Genomic DNA, 22,560 nt, shown 5'->3' on the forward strand with positions numbered 1-22,560 from the left:
AATTTAACGCTGAAGCTCAAGTATTACATTTTTTACTCGTTGTTTGTGTACATTTTTTAATGCTCATCTATAGTGCATGTATTGACCATTTTTGTTTTCAGAAACAATCCAATAAGTTAGATTGAACAAATGCGTTTTTTTAATCATAGCAAAGAAAACATTTTTCATGCATGTAGTTATGAATTGTTTTTATTTTATTTTATTTTTTTACTTATTTTGTTTTAGTTTTCAATTTCGTATTTTTCTTCTAAAATTTATTTGCCGTTTCTATTAATGATATTGTTAGTAGGAGATAATTTTATTATTTTCAAATTGCTATCCGATCTGATGTTTTTTTTTTGGGGGGGGGGGGTCGGAGAAGGGCGCACTAACGTTACTATTACATACTTCATGAATTTCCATCAACAATTTTATTCCAATAACTTCACACCGTTAAACTATGGAATTTTTCCGATGCAGATTTCAACATAGTCACTTTAAAATCGTCCCCATAAATAATCAATTTTGTTCATTCCATCAGTCATTTATAATCCTTTCATACTCTCGATTACCATTTAACTGACAATCCATTTCATTAATTATCATCAATTTTGGCGGTGAAACTAATGATTCATTAGTAAAAAATAAAGAACAGCAAAAGTTTAAATATGAGGAGAGACTAAATATTTAAGAATAAATAAACAAGAGACTAAATATAAAAATATTATTTTTGGAAAGAAAACAATATTTTAAGAGAGACTAAATATAAAAACAATATTTTAAGAGAGACTAAATATACAAACAATATTTTAAGAGAGACTAAATATTTGAAAAAAGAATTAAATATTAAAGAATATTCGAAAGAAAAGACTAAAAATAAACAAATAATTCAGGAAAAGACTAAATATTGCAGAATAAGTGAAGGGGGGGGACAAAAGATTAAAGATAACGAAAAAGGGAATAAATATAAAATAATAATAAGAGGAGACACTAAATATTACAGAATAATGAAAGGAAAGACTAAATATTAAAAAATACTTGAAAGAGAGAGCAAATTTTAAAGAGGCGAGACTAAGTTTAAAAGAATAATGGAAAAAGAGACTGATTATTTTCGAATAATAGATAGATTGAATATTATAGAATAATTGAATAATAATTGAAGGAGAAACTCCAAATAAAAGAAGAATAAAAAGAGATTCTATATAAGAACAAGCGAGGGGTACCCGGCGTTGCCCGGGTGTTTGGAGGTGTGTGTGGAAACTCCGGGGGGGGGGGGTAAAAAAAAAGTAAGTATGAGGATCGAACCCGACCTCTTGAGGCAAAGTTGTAAATTAAAATGTGAAAAAAAAAAATGTGCGACGTTAACCATTGCCCCACCGCGAGATGCTAACGGAAACACGTTTGAATTTATTTAATTACTTGGATTTAGCAGGTACCCGTTTTAATGAGTTAATGAGGTCAAGTTTGACGGTGGGATAGTATCTACTGCGGAATGCTTTTTTTTATTTTTATTTTCCCAAGATGTTATAGGAAAAAGACTAACACACATGCGTCGAGCGACAAATGTTGAATATTTATCTTCCCGAAATTGAGCAAATTAAATAGACAGGCGAGCTTCGTTGTTAACTCTGAGATATTACGATTTATATGTGATATAAAAAGTTTTAAAAAGTTGTGAACCGACCGACCCCCGACCACTTCTCTGAAAAAAGCCTTTTGTAGACATACAGAAAAAGCGAACACATATACATACATACATACATTTTCGCTTTTATATTTATAGATAATAAAAGGAAAAACTAAATAAAGAACAAATGAACAATAATAAAATAATTCATTCTGCAACAAAATGTTTAGAGATTTGAGATACACCACAATGTAACAATAGTAAACGAAACGTAGTATAGAAGGAGAAACAAAACAATGAAAGGTTTGTTTCAATTTCACACAATTGGACAGTATCTGAGGAATAGGAAAAGGATGAGTTAAAGGTTCTTTGGGCTGACAAATGTCGGCTAGCAGTTATCTTCAGCTAAAGGTGGTCAATGCTAGAGCATAGTGTGGTCAGGGATAGGAAATCGAAAGAGAAGTAGAAGACTGTTTTTTTTTTGTTTTTGATACTTGCTGCGTTCTCTACGCTGACCAACCATGATTTCCAATTAAGTTCCTTAAGGAACAGACGGAATCAGTGCACCCTGAAAACTGATTGGTCAGTCGGGTAGATGAATCGCTTGGCATGGACATTGTTCGCAAGAGAAAATAGATTTTTTATTTGTGATTGCTACATATGAAACAAACAAAATTAAAAAGAGGTGAGAAAAACAATAAATCTGAAAATGTTGAAATAAACGAAAGAATTTCAAATAACTTACTGAAAACTGTGTGCCATTCTGTGCTAACTTCATGGCATGTCGAAAATCATAAGTTGCCGAACATTGTTGACACCTGAAATATGAAGACATTACTTTATTCTTGCAAATGAAATGAAAGATTTCATTTGCAAATATATCAAAGTCATCACATATTTATTGTATACGCGTGCAGAAAGGGGACGTAACTCTCAGTGGTAAATAAGTTATCCAACCGCTTGTTTGTGAAAAATATATTTTAAGCAATGATAAATATTTTAAAATCACCATAGTCATTATTTTCATAACAGTAAAGAAGTGGAAGTGAATATTGCACAATTTTAAAAAATCTTATCTTTATTTACAATATTTTCACACGACATTTAAGGATGTTTACTTTCCTTGTTTCTTCAACATTGAAGTTTTCTTTTATTCTTAATGGATTTCTTAGGAATTGAAGAAAGTTAACAGATCTGTTGAATGTAAAATATTAGATTATTCAAAAAAGATAATGATAAAATATTATATTCTTCAGTAAGATTTTTTCCAAGCTTACAAAATGTGGATGCCTCATAAAGAAGGCTATGAATGCGTTATCTGTAGGATATCATACCTAAAAAGTTACCTCCCCTTTTCATGATTATCTGCCTAGAATTGTATTTCTTCTATTCAGAGAAAACTACACATAGTTATCTATGTTTATACATAACACTTCTAAATAAACATAACCAATTATATTTCTCGGTGTCACCTACAACAAATAGTGGAGTAATTATAATTGGATGAACGTGGAGTGTCAAAATAATTTCTTTTTGCTAGTGTAAGGTAAATACACTAGCACTTCTTTTCACTTCTATTCATCTCAAACCATGTTAAAAAGGATGGAATAGCGGCTATTGTGATAGGGACCAGATTTATGAGTAACAAGATGTTTGGTCACACTGCATTCACATTTCTGCTTCTTGGAATGGTCAGGAAACGGTGAGGCTGGAGAGAATTTAAGGCAAGTAGTTTGAGAAGTTCAGTATCTTGGAATTTTATGAAAGGTAAATAATTTTTTTCTAATGTGACAAAAATGTGATCATAATGTTTTGTTTTTTATTTAGATTAATAAAATTGAGTTTAAGTTGGGTTGAAATTAGTTGAGAAAACATGTGAGCCTTATACAGTGCTAGCAAAAAGAAAGTCCGCACTTGTAATTTTTTCAAAAGCTGCAAATTTCAGCTAAATTTAATGTAACTGTTTAAACAACCTATACCTCATTTAATTCGCCTTTTATTCCTCTATAATTTTACCTATTCATATTTGACCTTTAATTGAAATATTCTAGTGTTCACGTCAGTTTAAAAAAATAACTTCAAACTGAGGAGGCAAAAAGAAAGTCCACAACAACAAATTCGCTTAAAACCAGCTTAAATTATCGCCCCTAAATCAGTTTAAAATATCCACCAACAGGCAACAAAGCATCTCTAATCATAATTATTGTTCCAGGTTATACAACGTAACATTTAATCCATATGACACGATTTTCTCTTAGTGATCGTTAGGAGCTCATTAATCTCTACCTTTCTGGTTTATCCAATCAAGAAATCGGCCCCAGATTGAAATATGATGAGAAAATGGTACGAAAGACTGTGCAAAAGCACCAAAACACTGGCAGTGTTTGTGATGCCCTTAAATCTGATCATACTAGAGTTACTTCTAACAGGAAAGAAAATGCTATCAAAATCCGCAGCCTAAGAAACAGATGTGAAACGGCTCCCCAAATCCAACAACAGTGCACTCATGCTAAAAAGGGCTCTCTTTCTACTGTCAAGTACAGATTAAAGGAATATAATTTGCGAGGATATGTTGCAAGACGCAAGCCATTGATTTCTGTAAAGAATAGAAAGCGCCGTCTGGACTTCGTCAGATGCAATGAAGATATTGGTCAAAAGTGCTTTTTAGTGATGAAAGCAAGTTCAATAGGCTAGGCAGTGATGGTAGGCAGTACATCCGCCAAAAGAAAGACTAAGAATTTAATCCTAGGTGCTCAGTTTCAATGCTGCAAGTGATGGAGGTGCAGTTTTGGTGTGGGGCATTATTAGTAACAATGGTCCAGGGCCTATAGTTCGCTTGCAAGGTTGAATTAATTTGACTAAGTACATTAAAATGTTGACTGAGCATTTTCTACCCTACTTTGGTCAGAATTTGGATGATAATCCTATCTTCATGTAGAATAATGCTCCCATTTACACAGCTGGCAATGTCAAGAGGTTCCTGGAAGAGCATGATATTCCGTGTTTGGATTGGCCTGCACAATCTCCAGACCTCAATCCTATCAAAAACGTATAGCATTATATCAAGCAACAGCTACGCAAGATAAAATTTCAAATTTGGAAGAGCTTTGGACGAAAATTAAAGAAAAGTGGGATGCCCTTTCCCCGGAGTATTGCTGTAGTATAATTCAAGGAATTCCTAAAATATCGCAGGCTGTCAAATTGCAGAAGGGCTATGCTACTAAATATTAACTAGTTCATCGTGTTTCTATTGTATTTGTGTTGCATTAATGTCCTAAAATTACATTTAAATAACAATTTTCGATTGTGCGGACTTTCTTTTTGCCTCCTCAATTTGAAGTTTTTTCTGTTTTTTTTTAAATAAACGTGAACACTAGAATATTTCAATTAAAAGTCAAATATGAACAGGTAAAATTATAGAAGAATAAAAGTCCAATCAAATGAGGTATAGTTTGTTTAAACAGTTACATTAAATTTAACGTAAATTTGCAGTTTTTTTTAAGAATTACCAGTGCGGATTTTCTATTTGCCGCCTGTGTAGAATTCAAAGAATAAAAATGAACAAGTTTGTTTCATCTTACATGGTTTGATTTGTCGAGGTGATCACAAATGGAGCAAATTCTTTCTCAACAAAAGATCCAAATCCAATGAGATAATTTGCCGTAATTTTCTTTAGTTGTTCAGCTGAAATGAAGAAAACATTAAGAATGAACTCATCACACGAAATTGCATTTTATTCAAAGTTCTTTGTAAAACATGTTTCGTTTTTAATGTTTTCATTTTTCACTTGAAATCTGATCTAATTTTTATATTCTATGGCGAATCAAATGATTCAATAGTTATTGTTGTAACGAATCAAATGATTCAATAGTTATTGTTGTAACGAATCAAATGATTCAATAGTTATTGTTGTAACGCAATACGTATTAGATATTAGATATTAACATAATTTGCTGGGAGAGACGGAAGATCATTCATATCTCTCCTTCAATAATATAACACAGAAGGTGAATAATAATATGATATTTGGTTTATGAAAATTGTTTTGTTTTAATATCAACTTGAAAGTTCATGGTCATAAGTAGTGTAATGGATGTCAATACAGACTATGTAATAACATAGTCTGTATTCACATCCATCACACAACTTATGACCATGCACTTTCAAGTTGATATTAAAACAAAACAATTTTCATAAACCAAATATCATATTATTATTAAACCAACTGTCTTCTTCTTCTTCTTCTTCTTCTTCTTCTTATTATTATTATTATTATTATTATTATTATTATTATTATTTTATTTTTTTACCCACTAGGATTAGTCACACAAGCTATCATCAAATATTGATCTTTGAGAACAACTTGTGGTGCCCCCTGGAGTCTAAATGACAGCAAGTCTCCCCAGACTTCCAGTACTCTTCACCTCTTTTGATAACCTTTGCAAAAGAATTTACATTATTGCAACAGTTGCTTAACATTAATTTCTCGTTGGTGGCAACCATTGGTTTTCATTGAAATTTCGGTGGCAATAAGCCTCCCCAAGGTCCCAGTCCTCTTTGCACTCAGCTAGCGAAGGCCTGGCTAGTGCTTTCTCTCCTCAAACTTTTCATCCTCCTTGACCCTCATTATTTGGTGTGGTGCCCGTTTATGGTGACACTTACACACACAGAAAGAAAAAAGGAAGGGAGTATTATTATCTTACAATAATTCAATTTCATTTTTCATGATTGCATGTGATGTTCCTTTGTGTTTTGTATCTGTAGTCGTTTCTGTGTCCAGTTTGTGTGTAGTTTATGTGTAGTGTTATTCTCTACATTCAAGGGTTTTCCTTAATATTTCTGCAGTTTTCATTATTGAAATCCGTTGTATTTTCTAGGCCATCCCTCTGATTCCAATCTCCCTGATTCTTTTTTTAAAAGTTTTTCGGTATTGTTCTTAGTGCTCCTACTATTAGTGGTGTTTTATTTACTTTCTTCATTTTCCAGATTCTTTTGAACTCTTTCGACAGTCTGTATATTTGCTCTGCTTCTTAGTCTTCTTGATTTTCACATGTGGTCTGCTGGAACCGCAAAATCTACAATTTGGCAGGACTTTCCTTTCTTGTTAATTATGACAGCCGGTCCTCTTGCTTGGATAAGTTTATGTTTATCATGTTCCATAGGTTTTTGTGACTTTCTTTTTCATAGGATTTTGTGACTTTCATTTTCATAGGATTTTGTGACTTTCATTTTCATAGGCTCTTGTGACTTTCATTTTCATAGGATCTTGTGACTTTCATTTTCATAGGTTTTTGTGACTTTCATTTTCATAGGATTTTGTCACTTTCATTTTCATAGGATTTTGTGACTTTCATTTTCATAGGATTTTGTCACTTTCATTTTCATAGGATTTTGTGACTTTCATTTTCATAGGATTTTGTGACTTTCATTTTCATAGGTTTTTGTGACTTTCATTTTCATAGGATTTTGTGACTTTCATTTTCATAGGCTCTTGTGACTTTCATTTTCATAGGATTTTGTGACTTTCATTTTCATAGGATTTTGTGACTTTCATTTTCATAGGATCTTGTGACTTTCATTTTCATAGGTTTTTATGACTTTCATTTTCATAGGCTCTTGTGACTTTCATTTTCATAGGATCTTGTGACTTTCATTTTCATAGGATCTTGTGACTTTCATTTTCATAGGATCTTGTGACTTTCATTTTCATAGGATCTTGTGACTTTCATTTTCATAGGATCTTGTGACTTTCATTTTCATAGGCTCTTGTGACTTTCATTTTCATAGGATCTTGTGACTTTCATTTTCATAGGCTCTTGTGACTTTCATTTTCATAGGATCTTGTGACTTTCATTTTCATAGGATCTTGTGACTTTCATTTTTTAGTACTGTTGCCGTTTGTGCATGTACTATTTGTCTGTGTGTTCAAGATGCAATTGTTCCCATAATTGCTAAATGTTCTGCCTTCCCCACTTGATTGTGTCTATTTTTATATTCTTTTGTGGCTAGTTTGCTGCATTCACTTATTATGTGGTTTATTGTTTCGTCTCTTTATCTGCAGAGTCTGCATTTGCTGTTTTCTTGTGTCTTGTCAATCCTTGCTTTGATGTGGTTGATTCTAATTGCGTTATCTTGTGCAGCTGTCATTAGTGATTCAGTTTCTGTTTAGTTTTTTTTTTTGTAGCCATTTCCAAGTATTTTCGTTAGTCTATTCTTTTGTAATCCTTATGAGGCCGTTTCTTTTCCCATTTTTCTTTCCTTGTCTCTTTTTCTATCTTTTTCGTTTCTTTTGTGTCTCTTGCTGCAGTATTGTTTCGGTGTTCTGTATTATGTATTTTTCTCATTCCTTTTTTTTGTGCTTATTTATATAGTCTTCTATACAGAGTAGCCCTCTTCCTCCATCTTTCCTTTTCACATATAGTCTGTCAGTATCATCCTTTGTGCGTTATGCATGGTCATGAGTTTCCTGTTCTTCTGGTCGAGATTCCTTAGTTCTTCTTTGGTCAAGCTTATAAACGGTCCAGAGTATCTTATTAGTGATATTGTACATGTTTTTTTCCTTTAATTAGTTTTCTACTATAGTTTAGTTTCGAGGAGTGTTTTTGTTCTTCTGAAGTATTCCTTTCCTATTAATTTTTATTCATTGCGAACTATTATTAGTTTTTGTTTCATGACGTTTCGGCCAACTATTCCTCTGGCCTTCGTCAGGTGGTAACCGCAACGGATAGGAACTCTGAATCTCCTAACTGCATTCTCAGCAATCACTGCCATTCGTAGTTGTTGTCGTCTCACCACGTTTTGGCCAAGTATTCGGGGCCCATGGCGCAGTTGATAGAGACGTTGAATCTCTACAGTTCCAGATGAGCATTGTCTGAAGATAGCAGTTTCAATCCTACCCAGAGGTTTACTTGGCCAAAACATGGTGAGACGACAACAACTATTGATTGCAGTAATTGCTGAGAATGGAGTAAGGAGATTCAAAGTTCCTATCCGTTGTGGTTACCACCTGATAAGGTTCAGAGGAATAGTTGGCCGAAATGTCGGGAAAACAACAACCAATAAAGATGAAAAACAACGACTAATAAAGATGAGAATAATAGTCCGAACTAAAACTAAATTAATATGGTATTGTGTTCCTATAAAAAAAAAATTAAGTCAAAGCATTTTTAAGAAAGTTATTTAATTTTCATTGATTTCCAATTTCGAAATCTCAAATGAAATATTTTCAATTCCGACAACAACTATGGATGGCAGTGATTGCTGAGAATGCAGTTAGGAGATTCAGAGTTCCTATCCGTCGCGGTTACCACCTGACGAAGGCCAGAGGAGTAGTTGGCCGAAACGTCATGAAGCAACAACTAATAAAGATGAGAATAATAGTCCGAACTAAAAATAAATTAATATAAATAGTACTCATCTTAATAATGAATTCCAATTAAAATAATTCCTTTCCTATTTTCTCTTTCATTTGTGTTGCTTTGATGGTGTCTGCTTCCAGCACCCCAAATATTTATATTATGTTCACCTAGTGCCCTTATTTCTGTTTGATTAATTCTGTTACTTTTAGATTTCCCCTCGTCATGGTCAGCAGTGCACACTTTTCCATACTAAATTCAATTCAGATATCCTGGCTAAAGATTCTGGTGGTGTTTATTAGTGTTTCTATTTCTGTCTTTGTTTTTGCAAACAGTTTCAGGTCATCCATGTACATTAGGTGGTTCATTCTTTCTTCTGTGTTAGTGAACTTGTATCCGGCTTGGCATTTTCTTAGAATGTTTTTCAGGGGCATCATGGCTATAATGAACAGTAATGGTGATAGGGAATCATCTTGGAAGATCTTTTTTGTATTTTGATTTCAGTTTCAGCTGCTAGTTCAAGTCTCCATGTTTTCATTGCATTTTCTATCAGATTGATTATCTTACCTAGTATTTTGTACATTCTCAGAGATTCTATTATCCATGCTTGCAGAGTTCTATCATATGCTTTCTTATAGTTTATCCATGCCATGGCTAAGTTTTTTCTACTTTAAACCTCCTTCAGAATGCTTTGGTCTATGTATAATATGTCATGTGTTCCTCTTTTTCCTTGTTAACATCCTTTATGTTCCTCTGGGAGTAGTCCACGGTAATGAAGAAAATGATAAATTTGTTCCCTCAGTTTTGCAGTTAGTATTTTCCACATTGTAGGTAAGCAGGTAATTGGCCTGTAGTTGCTAGTGATGGTCCCTTTTTCTGTGTATTTTTGCACCAGTGTGGTTCTATCTTTGGTTATCTATTCTGGTACATGTGCTTTGTGGATACATCTTTTCAGGTGCGGAATTAGCTTTTCATGTAGTGTTAAACCAATAGGTATGTATTCCGTCATGACCTGGTGTTCTCCAGTTGGCAATTTTTCGTAAGGGTTGTCTTGAGGGTTTCCTTGCTGATTTCATTATATGTTTCTTCTTCAATTTGCTATGACTCTTCTTTAATTCATTTCAACCATTCTGCTTTTCTATTATGATCCTTTCGTTCTTCCCAGATATGGCTTCAGTAGTATTTTATTTTTGTCAGGTTGTTCTGTTTTTGTTTTTCTCCATTTACATTTTGGTAGAATTGGCTTTCGTTATTTTCAAAAGTCCTGTTTTCCTTTCACTGTTCCAATTTGTATTGGTATCATCTTAATCTCGCTTCTTTTGCTGCTATTTTTTCCTTCGCTTCTTCCTGTTTCTTGTTGAGCCTCTCCTCGTTGGTCACATTTTTACTTTTCCATCCTTTTCTTTTTTCATTTTGCTTATCGCTTTGACTTTCTTAAGTTTGTTAATCTGGGTTTCCAGCCTCAATTCTCATCTAGGTTTTGTTGGTCTTTTTTCTTTCTCCGTCTTTTTTCTACATTTAACTTCATATTTACTGTCTTGGCCCCTGCATAAGTTAAATTGTTTAGGTCTGTAATGGTATATGGGAGGAGTTTGTGCATCTTCTTTATTTCAGTTTTTAGTTTTTTCCACTCTTGGTTTCTTAAGGATGGGAGCTTTTTTTTTCCTCATTCATAATTTTCTTGATGTTTTTTACTTCAGCTAATTCATTTTTGTTAATGGTTGGTTGTTTTTGTTTTACAGCATATCAACCTTTTTCAGGTTATTTAATGCCAAATCTTGTTATTTTGAGAACCGATTTTTAATGGAGTATATATTTTTTTTTAAGTCAGATTCTATTTAACCCATAGTTGGGACCCTAACAGGTACTACCACTCCGGGTCAGAGTGGACCTGGGAGCAATAGCAATTAAAGGGTGGCTCCACACTACCCAAGGCCCGCAAGGTGGGACCTCATCATCGGATATAGTTTTAGGTCATATCCAGGCCATCATTTTTGTAAAGTTCTGTTGTGTCATAGTAATCGATCTCTTCTTATTATTATTATTATTTTAGTCTCACACAAAAACATGTGTTCACATTTCAAGCCATATTACTTGTCATATACATACGCACACACGTACATATATTCACGTTCGCGTATATACACTCACATTCACGTGTATACACACATACGCTAACGTACACACATGTACTCACATACGCGCACACGTACGCACACATGGAAAACGTCACTTCCCTTTCAAAGGAAATCCACTCATGCGCAAAAGACCGGAAACAATTATAAAAGGAAGAGACAAGCTGTTTCCAGCTTTTTCAGACCAGCTTCTGAGCTGGGTGGTCTACGGACCGACAGCGTGCCTTTTCGGCATGCGCGCGCACGTGTGTGCCTCACACTACTTGCTACTATGCGGGACAAAAAGCTAACAGACCGTACATACACTTTATACGTTTTCTCTCTCTATGAACTGGATTGACATTCTCACTCTTTCTCTCTCTATATATACAACTTGTCCCTGAGAATACCTTCGCGTAGCTGACTGCTAACATGGCACACAGTTTTACTGATGTCAACCCACTATCTTTGTCTTTGTCTTTACGCTGGACTGTCATTCCCATTTCCACTACATTACTCACTTCTCTTCCCACGCGCGAACAAACGATAGTGACCCAAACGTGAGATGAACACACATTTCCTTTTTCTTTCTACACCACCAGTCCTGCAACAAGCGATGGTTACACCCGCGTGGACATGAACACGTGTTATATCTAAAACATTAATTCTTTCAACAGTAAATAAACCTCACGTTTATCTTATCCAGCAATTGAGTTTTTGTTTCCTTCATTCCATTCGTTTCATTATTTTCTTTTGTAACAGAATTAGGATTTATATATTTTAGTCCTCTACAAACATCAAGTGGTACCAACACTTTTGCTGTACTTAACAGGCAAGCCGTTTGCAAAATTAGAAAAAAAGTTGTGTTGTCAATTTGATTACATGGTGGCTTTTCATTATGGTCCAAACATTCCAATTACAACGAGAATTTGACTTCTTTATATTTTCATAGTCTGACTAATTCTCATTTCATATCTTGATAATTATATATTTTCATGTTCTTTGTCTTGCACCCTGGTATCGAAAGGACAGGCAAGTTTCCTTGTTTTTCTTAAAAAATTATGTTGGTATTGGAATATTCAAGAGCATTATCAGTGTGTATGCATGTGTCCCAAATAAGTTTGACATTGTCATTTAACTGTACAACTGTAGCTATACCATTTCTTATTGTGGTTTAATTCATATAGTTTGCATATATTCCAGTGTAGGACTTGAACAACTTTGTCATGTCTCCATTTTTATATTGACGTTGAGCATTCTGATAAAATACACACTAATTATTTAATTAACTGTTGTTATTATTATTTTTATTTCAATGTGTTAAATATTTCAGGATTTTCTAAAACAAATTAAAAATGTATGAGAAAATTTCAACAAATATTGCAAACACTCTTCATCAGCCATTGATATTAATTGTAATAAATAATCAGCATATGATGACGACCATTTTAAAAATCGATGCTGATGAAAATAAAAATAAAACAAAAGCTAAAATACAAAAACAAGAGACAAAAACGACAACTTCACTGGCCCGCCTTTTCTCACTCACATAAAAACTTGCAATGTCCGATGAAAAGTGTCTTTATCACAATTCTTTTTATTTTTATTAGCTAACACTGTTTTTCTTTTTATTTTTATTAGCTAACACTGTTTTTCTTTTTATTTTTATTAGCTAACACTGTTTTTATTTTTATTTTTATTAGCTAACACTGTTTTTATTTTTATTTTTATTAGCTAACACTGTTTTTCTTTTTATTTTTATTAGCTGACACTGTTTTTCTTTTTATTTTTATTAGCTAACACTGTTTTTATTTTTATTTTTATTAGCTAACACTGTTTTTCTTTTTATTTTTATTAGCTAACACTGTTTTTATTTTTATTAGCTAACACTGTTTTTTCTTTTTATTTTTATTAGCTAACACTGTTTTTCTTTTTCTTTTTATTAGCTAACACTGTTTTTCTTTTTATTTTTATTAGCTAACACTGTTTTTCTTTTTATTTTTATTAGCTAACACTGTTTTTCTTTTTCTTTTTATTAGCTAACACTGTTTTTCTTTTTATTTTTATTAGCTAACACTGTTTTTCTTTTTATTTTTATTAGCTAACACTGTTTTTCTTTTTATTTTTATTAGCTAACACTGTTTTTCTTTTTATTTTTATTAGCTAACACTGTTTTTCTTTTTCTTTTTATAAGGTAACACTGTTTTTCTTTTTATTTTTATTAGCTAACACTGTTTTTATTTTTATTTTTATTAGCTAACACTGTTTTTCTTTTTATTTTTATTAGCTAACACTGTTTTTCTTTTTATTTTTATTAGCTAACACTGTTTTTCTTTTTATTTTTATTAGCTAACACTGTTTTTCTTTTTATTTTTATTAGCTAACACTGTTTTATTTTTATTTTTATTAGCTAACACTGTTTTTATTTTTATTTTTATTAGCTAACACTGTTTTTATTTTTATTTTTATTAGCTAACACTGTTTTTCTTTTTATTTTTATTAGCTAACACTGTTTTTCTTTTTCTTTTTATTAGCTAACACTGTTTTTCTTTTTATTTTTATTAGCAAACACTGTTTTTCTTTTTATTTTTGTTAGCTAACACTGTTTTTCTTTTTATTTTTATTAGCTAACACTGTTTTTATTTTTATTTTTATTAGCTAACACTGTTTTTCTTTTTCTTTTTATTAGCTAACACTGTTTTTATTTTTATTTTTATTAGCTAACACTGTTTTTCTTTTTATTTTTATTAGCTAACACTGTTTTTCTTTTTATTTTTATTAGCTAACACTGTTTTCCTTTTTATTTTTATTAGGTAACACTGTTTTTCTTTTTATTTTTATTAGCTAACACTGTTTTTATTTTTATTTTTATTAGCTAACACTGTTTTTCTTTTTCTTTTTATTAGCTAACACTGTTTTTCTTTTTCTTTTTATTAGCTAACACTGTTTTTATTTTTATTCTTATTAGCTAACACTGTTTTTCTTTTTATTTTTATTAGCTAACACTGTTTTTCTTTTTATTTTTATTAGCTAACACTGTTTTTATTTTTATTTTTATTAGCTAACACTGTTTTTCTTTTTCTTTTTATTAGCTAACACTGTTTTTCTTTTTATTTTTATTAGCTAACACTGTTTTTCTTTTTCTTTTTATTAGCTAACACTGTTTTTCTTTTTCTTTTTATTAGCTAACACTGTTTTTATTTTTATTTTTATTAGCTAACACTGTTTTTCTTTTTATTTTTATTAGCTAACACTGTTTTTCTTTTTATTTTGATTAGCTAACACTGTTTTTATTTTTATTTTTATTAGCTAACACTGTTTTTCTTTTTCTTTTTATTAGCTAACACTGTTTTTCTTTTTCTTTTTATTAGCTAACACTGTTTTTCTTTTTTTATTATTAGCTAACACTGTTTTTCTTTTTCTTTTTATTAGCTAACACTGTTTTTCTTTTTCTTTTTATTAGCTAACACTGTTTTTCTTTTTATTTTTATTAGCTAACACTGTTTTTCTTTTTATTTTTATTAGCTAACACTGTTTTTATTTTTATTTTTATTAGCTAACACTGTTTTTCTTTTTTTTTTTTATTAGCTAACACTGTCTTTATTTTTATTTTTATTAGCTAACACTGTTTTTATTTTTATTTTTATTAGCTAACACTGTTTTTCTTTTTCTTTTTATTAGCTAACACTGTTTTTCTTTTTATTTTTATTAGCTAACACTGTTTTTCTTTTTATTTTTATTAGCTAACACTGTTTTTCTTTTTCTTTTTATTAGCTAACACTGTTTTTATTTTTCTTTTTATTAGCTAACACTGTTTTTCTTTTTATTTTTATTAGCTAACACTGTTTTTATTTTTATTAGCTAACACTGTTTTTCTTTTTATTTTTATTAGCTAACACTGTTTTTCTTTTTCTTTTTATTAGCTAACACTGTTTTTCTTTTTATTTTTATTAGCTAACACTGTTTTTCTTTTTCTTTTTATTAGCTAACACTGTTTTTCTTTTTCTTTTTATAAGGTAACACTGTTTTTCTTTTTATTTTTATTAGCTAACACTGTTTTTCTTTTTATTTTTATTAGCTAACACTGTTTTTCTTTTTATTTTTATTAGCTAACACTGTTTTTCTTTTTATTTTTATTAGCTAACACTGTTTTTCTTTTTATTTTTATTAGCTAACACTGTTTTTCTTTTTATTTTTATTAGCTAACACTGTTTTTCTTTTTATTTTTATTAGCTAACACTGTTTTTCTTTTTCTTTTTATTAGCTAACACTGTTTTTATTTTTATTTTTATTAGCTAACACTGTTTTTCTTTTTCTTTTTATTAGCTAACACTGTTTTTATTTTTCTTTTTATTAGCTAACACTGTTTTCCTTTTTATTTTTATTAGGTAACACTGTTTTTCTTTTTATTTTTATTAGCTAACACTGTTTTTATTTTTATTTTTATTAGCTAACACTGTTTTTCTTTTTCTTTTTATTAGCTAACACTGTTTTTCTTTTTCTTTTTATTAGCTAACACTGTTTTTATTTTTATTCTTATTAGCTAACACTGTTTTTCTTTTTATTTTTATTAGCTAACACTGTTTTTCTTTTTCTTTTTATTAGCTAACACTGTTTTTCTTTTTATTTTTATTAGCTAACACTGTTTTTCTTTTTATTTTTATTAGCTTACACTGTTTTTCTTTTTATTTTTATTAGCTAACACTGTTTTTATTTTTATTTTTATTAGCTAACACTGTTTTTATTTTTATTTTTATTAGCTAACACTGTTTTTCTTTTTCTTTTTATTAGCTAACACTGTTTTTCTTTTTATTTTTATTAGCTAACACTGTTTTTCTTTTTATTTTTATTAGCTAACACTGTTTTTCTTTTTCTTTTTATTAGCTAACACTGTTTTTCTTTTTCTTTTTATTAGCTAACACTGTTTTTCTTTTTCTTTTTATTAGCTAACACTGTTTTTATTTTTATTTTTATTAGCTAACACTGTTTTTCTTTTTCTTTTTATTAGCTAACACTGTTTTTCTTTTTCTTTTTATTAGCTAACACTGTTTTTCTTTTTATTTTTATTAGCTAACACTGTTTTTATTTTTATTTTTATTAGCTAACACTGTTTTCCTTTTTATTTTTATTAGGTAACACTGTTTTTCTTTTTATTTTTATTAGCTAACACTGTTTTTCTTTTTATTTTTATTAGCTAACACTGTTTTTCTTTTTCTTTTTATTAGCTAACACTGTTTTTCTTTTTCTTTTTATTAGCTAACACTGTTTTTATTTTTATTCTTATTAGCTAACACTGTTTTTCTTTTTATTTTTATTAGCTAACACTGTTTTTCTTTTTATTTTTATTAGCTAACACTGTTTTTATTTTTATTTTTATTAGCTAACACTGTTTTTCTTTTTCTTTTTATTAGCTAACACTGTTTTTCTTTTTATTTTTATTAGCTAACACTGTTTTTCTTTTTCTTTTTATTAGCTAACACTGTTTTTATTTTTATTTTTATTAGCTAACACTGTTTTTATTTTTATTTTTATTAGCTAACACTGTTTTTCTTTTTATTTTTATTAGCTAACACTGTTTTTCTTTTTATTTTTATTAGCTAACACTGTTTTTCTTTTTCTTTTTATTAGCTAAAACTGTTTTTCTTTTTCTTTTTATTAGCTAACACTGTTTTTCTTTTTTTTTTATTAGCTAACACTGTTTTTCTTTTTATTTTTATTAGCTAACACTGTTTTTCTTTTTCTTTTTATTAGCTAACACTGTTTTTCTTTTTCTTTTTATTAGCTAACACTGTTTTTCTTTTTATTTTTATTAGCTAACACTGTTTTTCTTTTTCTTTTTATTAGCTAACACTGTTTTCCTTTTTATTTTTATTAGCTAACACTCTTTTTATTTTTATTTTTATTAGCTAACACTGTTTTTCTTTTTCTTTTTATTAGCTAACACTGTTTTTATTTTTATTTTTATTAGCTAACACTGTTTTTATTTTTCTTTTTATTAGCTAACACTGTTTTTCTTTTTATTTTTATTAGCTAACACTGTTTTTATTTTTATTAGCTAACACTGTTTTTTCTTTTTATTTTTATTAGCTAACACTGTTTTTCTTTTTCTTTTTATTAGCTAACACTGTTTTTCTTTTTATTTTTATTAGCTAACACTGTTTTTATTTTTATTTTTATTAGCTAACACTGTTTTTCTTTTTCTTTTTATTAGCTAACACTGTTTTTATTTTTATTTTTATTAGCTAACACTGTTTTTCTTTTTATTTTTATTAGCTAACACTGTTTTTCTTTTTCTTTTTATTAGCTAACACTGTTTTTCTTTTTCTTTTTATTAGCTAACACTGTTTTTATTTTTATTTTTATTAGCTAACACTGTTTTTCTTTTTCTTTTTATTAGGTAACACTGTTTTTCTTTTTATTTTTATTAGCTAACACTGTTTTTATTTTTATTTTTATTAGCTAACACTGTTTTTCTTTTTATTTTTATTAGCTAACACTGTTTTTCTTTTTATTTTTATTAGCTAACACTGTTTTTCTTTTTATTTTTATTAGCTAACACTGTTTTTCTTTTTATTTTTATTAGCTAACACTGTTTTTATTTTTATTTTTATTAGCTAACACTGTTTTTATTTTTATTTTGATAACTAACATATTTCACCGATACTCATGTTAGCAATATTTATTTGAATCTAATATTCGATATCTATATTTTCCAACTTAGAAAGATTAATTTAATTTTTAAATCCTTGATTTAGCTTCCTAACACTATTTGAAACCCACATTACATCTTGAATAACGTTAACTTGAAAAATCATAAAACAATACAAAGTATATAAAAACACTCTTGATTATTATTATAATATAATTGTTTATCATTCAATTTTAGAATGTAAATATACGTGAGTATATTTCCATTCTAAAACTGAATGATAAACAAATAATTTGCACAGCTAATTTATAACAAATTTTTTTAACCAATTATTTTTTTGTCCATAAATCAAATTCGTGAATATTACTTACAAAAAAAAACAATTACCATTGACAAGAAAAATCGTTTGTAATGTCTACATGTTTTCAGTAAACTCAACATAATTGTGTTTCACTTCCAGTAACCAAGTTCTGATTTTATATCATCTTATTTTCTTTAAAAAAATGTTAACCATTTTAAATGTCTTTTACATTTCATAATTTACAATCAGTTCTTTTTTCATGTTTGATAGCTTTGAGTTGTGTTGTCAATCATATGAAAACTGTACCTAATTCCAGCCCCAGGTTGGATAATGTATCTCTGCTTGGACCCATGGAATATGACAGATCCATCAGGACATAAAGATCCATGGGATAATCTTTTGCTTCCTGGTATTCCACTTGGAATGTATATGGACTTGCTGAAAAATAAAATACAAAATGAGATATTATTTTTTTAAAGAATCATCAGGTTTTTCTAGATTTTTTAAGTTTTATTTTACTTCCAATGAATTTTAATTTGAAATGCATAATAGTCGGTGATGATTGGCAGAATCGAATGTATGTGCGCTAAGTAAAAGATGGGAATAAATACAGATAATATAACGTAAAAGAAAGATAATTTAGGATTATATTAATGAGTGTTATTATATTTTGGTATAGTGAATTTACATTAACCTGAAATAAGAAAGTACTCCTCACCTAAATTTAACTTAGATGTTTCGTTCTTGTTCTGTTGAAGTATTTTAAAAATAGAATTAGTTATAGTTATAAGCTATAAAATTTGGAAAAGCAACATGCACGAAATGAAATGGAGACGAATATAATAAAAGTTACTAAAAATAAATACATTCACTTCTAGTGTATTTATCGATTGACATTAAACAAGAAATTTGGACGTGGAATTAATAGAATTGTCTCCCTTAGTACAGAATCAAACCTGTGTGATGGATTGATTTTAATAAATTTATCCAATTTCTGAGATATTACAAACATTATTTTTTTATTATTCTTTTCTGTAATGCTCAGAATTTCTTGTATAATTTCGATAGAAATAACATGTATTTATTGCAAATAAAGAACTAGCTTTGGCAAGTTGGAAATTTTGTTTTTATAAACTAGTTTGTCTTTCAGTATTATCTTTTCTTATTTCTTATGTCTTATTTACTTTATATTTAACAGATTTAAGGTTTTATAAATGAACATAAAATAAAACTAATCACAAAATAATTGTAGCATAAAATATTTATAATAGCTTGATTTCAAAACCATTTCATTTAGATCATGATAAAAATGACTTTAAATCAACAATCACTTTTCAAAAACATCTCAATCATTTAACTTTTAAAATTTTCTTTATTTTTGAGAAGACATGTTCCTTGTTTAAATTAATGCGGATTTATGAGGATTGACACAGATTGATACAGATGAATACAGATGAACTATATTCACATCTATTGTTAGTAATGTGTCGATTGTGAATATCAATAAAATGCAATTTACATGGTCGTAATTTTATGTTGACTTCCTGTGGCCGAAGTTGGATTCCCGCACTTCTCCCCTTATCAACACGCAGGGCTATGTCCTGAAATTAAAATAGAAAAATATACCAGATTCATTCTTCATAAACGCTTCCAAAGATTTAACTCAAAATTCTTGCAATAAAGAATGAAGAAAAAAAACATCAAAATGAAGAGAATGCAAAGATATTTTTTGTTTGTTTTTTATTTTTAGACGATAATTTTTCAAATTATTATAACTAGCAATTTTTTATTTTATAAAGATTTTTTTGGATGAGGAGAACATATCTATAAAATTCTTTTTTATATTTCCTTATTTAAACATTTGATGAACGAATGAATATTGGAAATTTTATTCTCATCTTTGTAATTTGTCATATTAATTCTCTATCTATAATATTGAACATCCCATTTGCTTACATGTATATACATATATATATATATATATATATATATATATATATATATATATATATATATATATATATTAGCAAAAGTACCCATCGTTAACTGGGTTCAAAAACAGCCTACAGAAAATGGACTCTGATTTATGAAAGTATGATAGGTTATGAAAAGGAAGGGTTGTAAAGAGATAGCTTAGAATTTGGGGGTATCAAAACGAAAACAAAATATGATGAAAGTAAAAATAAAATAGATAAACCCCATAATTTATTATACCATACCTGTCCACACTGAAACACTTATCACAATATTCTGTGGATCTATATTAAAAAACCTTGTTAAACTTTGTGACATATTTCCATTCTATGGAGATAAGGCGCCAACGAACACCCCATAATTTTATTATACCATATTTCTTCAAACTGAAACACAATTATCAAAGTATACTTACGCAGATAAATATGAAAAGTCTTTATTAAAGTTTGTGCCTATTTCCATTCTATGAAGGTCAGGCGTGAATGCAGACCCCACAATTTTATTATACGATCCCTATTTAAGTTAAAACATACTTTCCAAGGTATTATTATGTACATCTATATCAAAAACACTTGTAAACGTTTTTTTTTAATTTTTAAATTTTTTATTTCCATACTTTGTGGACCAGGCCCATACGCAGATCCCACAATTCTAATGAATCATCATTATGCCAGATCAAACATACCCATTCCTGTGTCTCGATACATCTTCTATCATTATATGTGATCAGTTTTCTATAATAGTCAACCATAGAGGAGCCTATTCGTGACCAGACACACACACACACACACACACACACACACACACACACACACACACACACACACACACACATTCAGCTTTATATTATACTAGCAGAAGTATACGTCGTTGACTGGGTTCAAATACAGCCTACAGAAAATGGACTGTGATTGATGAAAGTATGATAGGTTATGAAAGGAGGGGGTTGTAAAGAGATAGGTTTTGATACTCAAAAATTTTACCCTAAGAAAAATATGATGAAAGTAAAGATAATTTTCGCGAAAATATATTTTTATATCAACTTTGTTTCCATTCGTAGCCAAGAGTGACCAACAAAATTATGTTTCCTTACAAAGATAAAATGTTATACATATAATAATATAAATATGCAAGAAATAAATGTTACCATAGTCAATAAAAGTTACTTTTATGGTAGAAAAGTTCATTGGTTAGTATTTTTAAGTAGTTTGTAAAATTTTTTTTTTTTTTTAATTCATGAACCGGTTTAAAAAAAAAATCAAAATGGCAGCGACTTTGAAATGGAGAGTTCAATTTTCAATTTGAAGGAGGAGCACCTGAGCATCCTGTGTTAACAATTTAAGAGAGTTCCATCAACGTGAGGAATATTTATAAACATATTTTAATGTTTTCCGTTATTTTGGGCATGAGGAATATACTATTATGGCATGTGTAGTTTATATAAAAATTCTTTTAAGTAGTTATCGCCTCAAATTTAGTTTTAATTTCGGTTCGCTGAAATTATTTCAAGTAAAGAGCATTAAAAACTATTTCAAAACAAAAAAAAAACATGAACTGAACTTTTATTGACTATGGTAATATTTATTTCTTGTATATTTATTTTTTCGGGTAGTCATTTGTTGGCTTTTCTGCTAAGCACTCTTACTAAATAATATCGACGAAATATCGAAAAACAAAGAAACAAAAACAGTTTTGAAAAATAATGAAGCTTTACTTACTTGAGTAAAATAATCAGAAACAGCAAAATGGGATATTAAAAAAGTAAACATGTAATCACTTTAAATTTTAAAGCAAAGAATCGATATAAATATGAATAAGAAGAAAATGGCGCCCTTTTCAAGCAGAACAGCTTCGTTTCAGTTTTACAATATTGAACGGTGTAGTATTGCACCCTCGGATTCAGGGTTGTACTATTGTAATGTAAAGAACACGCAGAAAGAGTTGTAATCAACTGAATTCCTTCTAGTACACTGACAAAAAAAAAGCTTAAACAGATATATAAATAAAAATAAAAAGGTTATCTAAATGTTTTTTAAAAAAACACGTAATCACATGAGCAGGATTTTTTCCTTCTTTTGACACGATAACAAGTAACGTTCTTATTTTTTATTATTTATCTATTTTCGAAAGAGTGGCACGTGCAAGTGGAGAAGGAAAAAAACAGAGTTATACAAAATTTGTGTCGAGAATTGTCTAAAGTCCTGACTTTTTTTTTTTTGGCTTTAAGAACGTGAATTTATGAGGTCAATTTATTCGACACAATATGATTCAACTCAAAAAAATAAATAAAAGCTAACGTGAATTAAGATTAAAGTTAAGGTGTTATTGTGGACCCTCACCTCTTTTAAAAAACCTTGTTAAACTTTGTGACATATTTCCATTCTATGGAGGTCAGGCGCGAATGAACACCCCACAATTTTATTATACCATATTTCTTCAAACTGAAACATAATTATCAAAGTATACTTACGCAGATAGATATGAAAAGTGCCATATTTCCATGGAGTACAGGCGTGAACGTAGACCCCCACAATTTTATTATACCATCCCTATTTAAGTTG

General features: G+C 29.3%; 1 protein-coding gene across 1 annotated transcript in view; it reads right to left on the reverse strand.

Moving 5' to 3' along the window:
* Positions 1–22,560, reverse strand: part of LOC145247349 (integrin beta-1-B-like) — a 256,575-nt gene that overhangs the window by 111,988 nt on the left and 122,027 nt on the right. The window contains exons 6-9 of the mRNA XM_080109024.1: positions 19,545–19,626; positions 18,332–18,463; positions 5,188–5,290; positions 2,352–2,424 (exon numbers count right to left, since the gene is read on the reverse strand). Of these exons, the coding sequence (XP_079965150.1) occupies positions 2,352–2,424; positions 5,188–5,290; positions 18,332–18,463; positions 19,545–19,626 (390 nt within the window). The remainder of the gene's footprint in view (positions 1–2,351; positions 2,425–5,187; positions 5,291–18,331; positions 18,464–19,544; positions 19,627–22,560) is intronic.

The sequence above is a fragment of the Euprymna scolopes genome, chromosome 25 (assembly GCF_053919585.1).
Source record: "Euprymna scolopes isolate OS-2025 chromosome 25, ASM5391958v1, whole genome shotgun sequence".
NCBI classification, from domain to species: Eukaryota; Metazoa; Mollusca; class Cephalopoda; order Sepiida; family Sepiolidae; genus Euprymna; species Euprymna scolopes.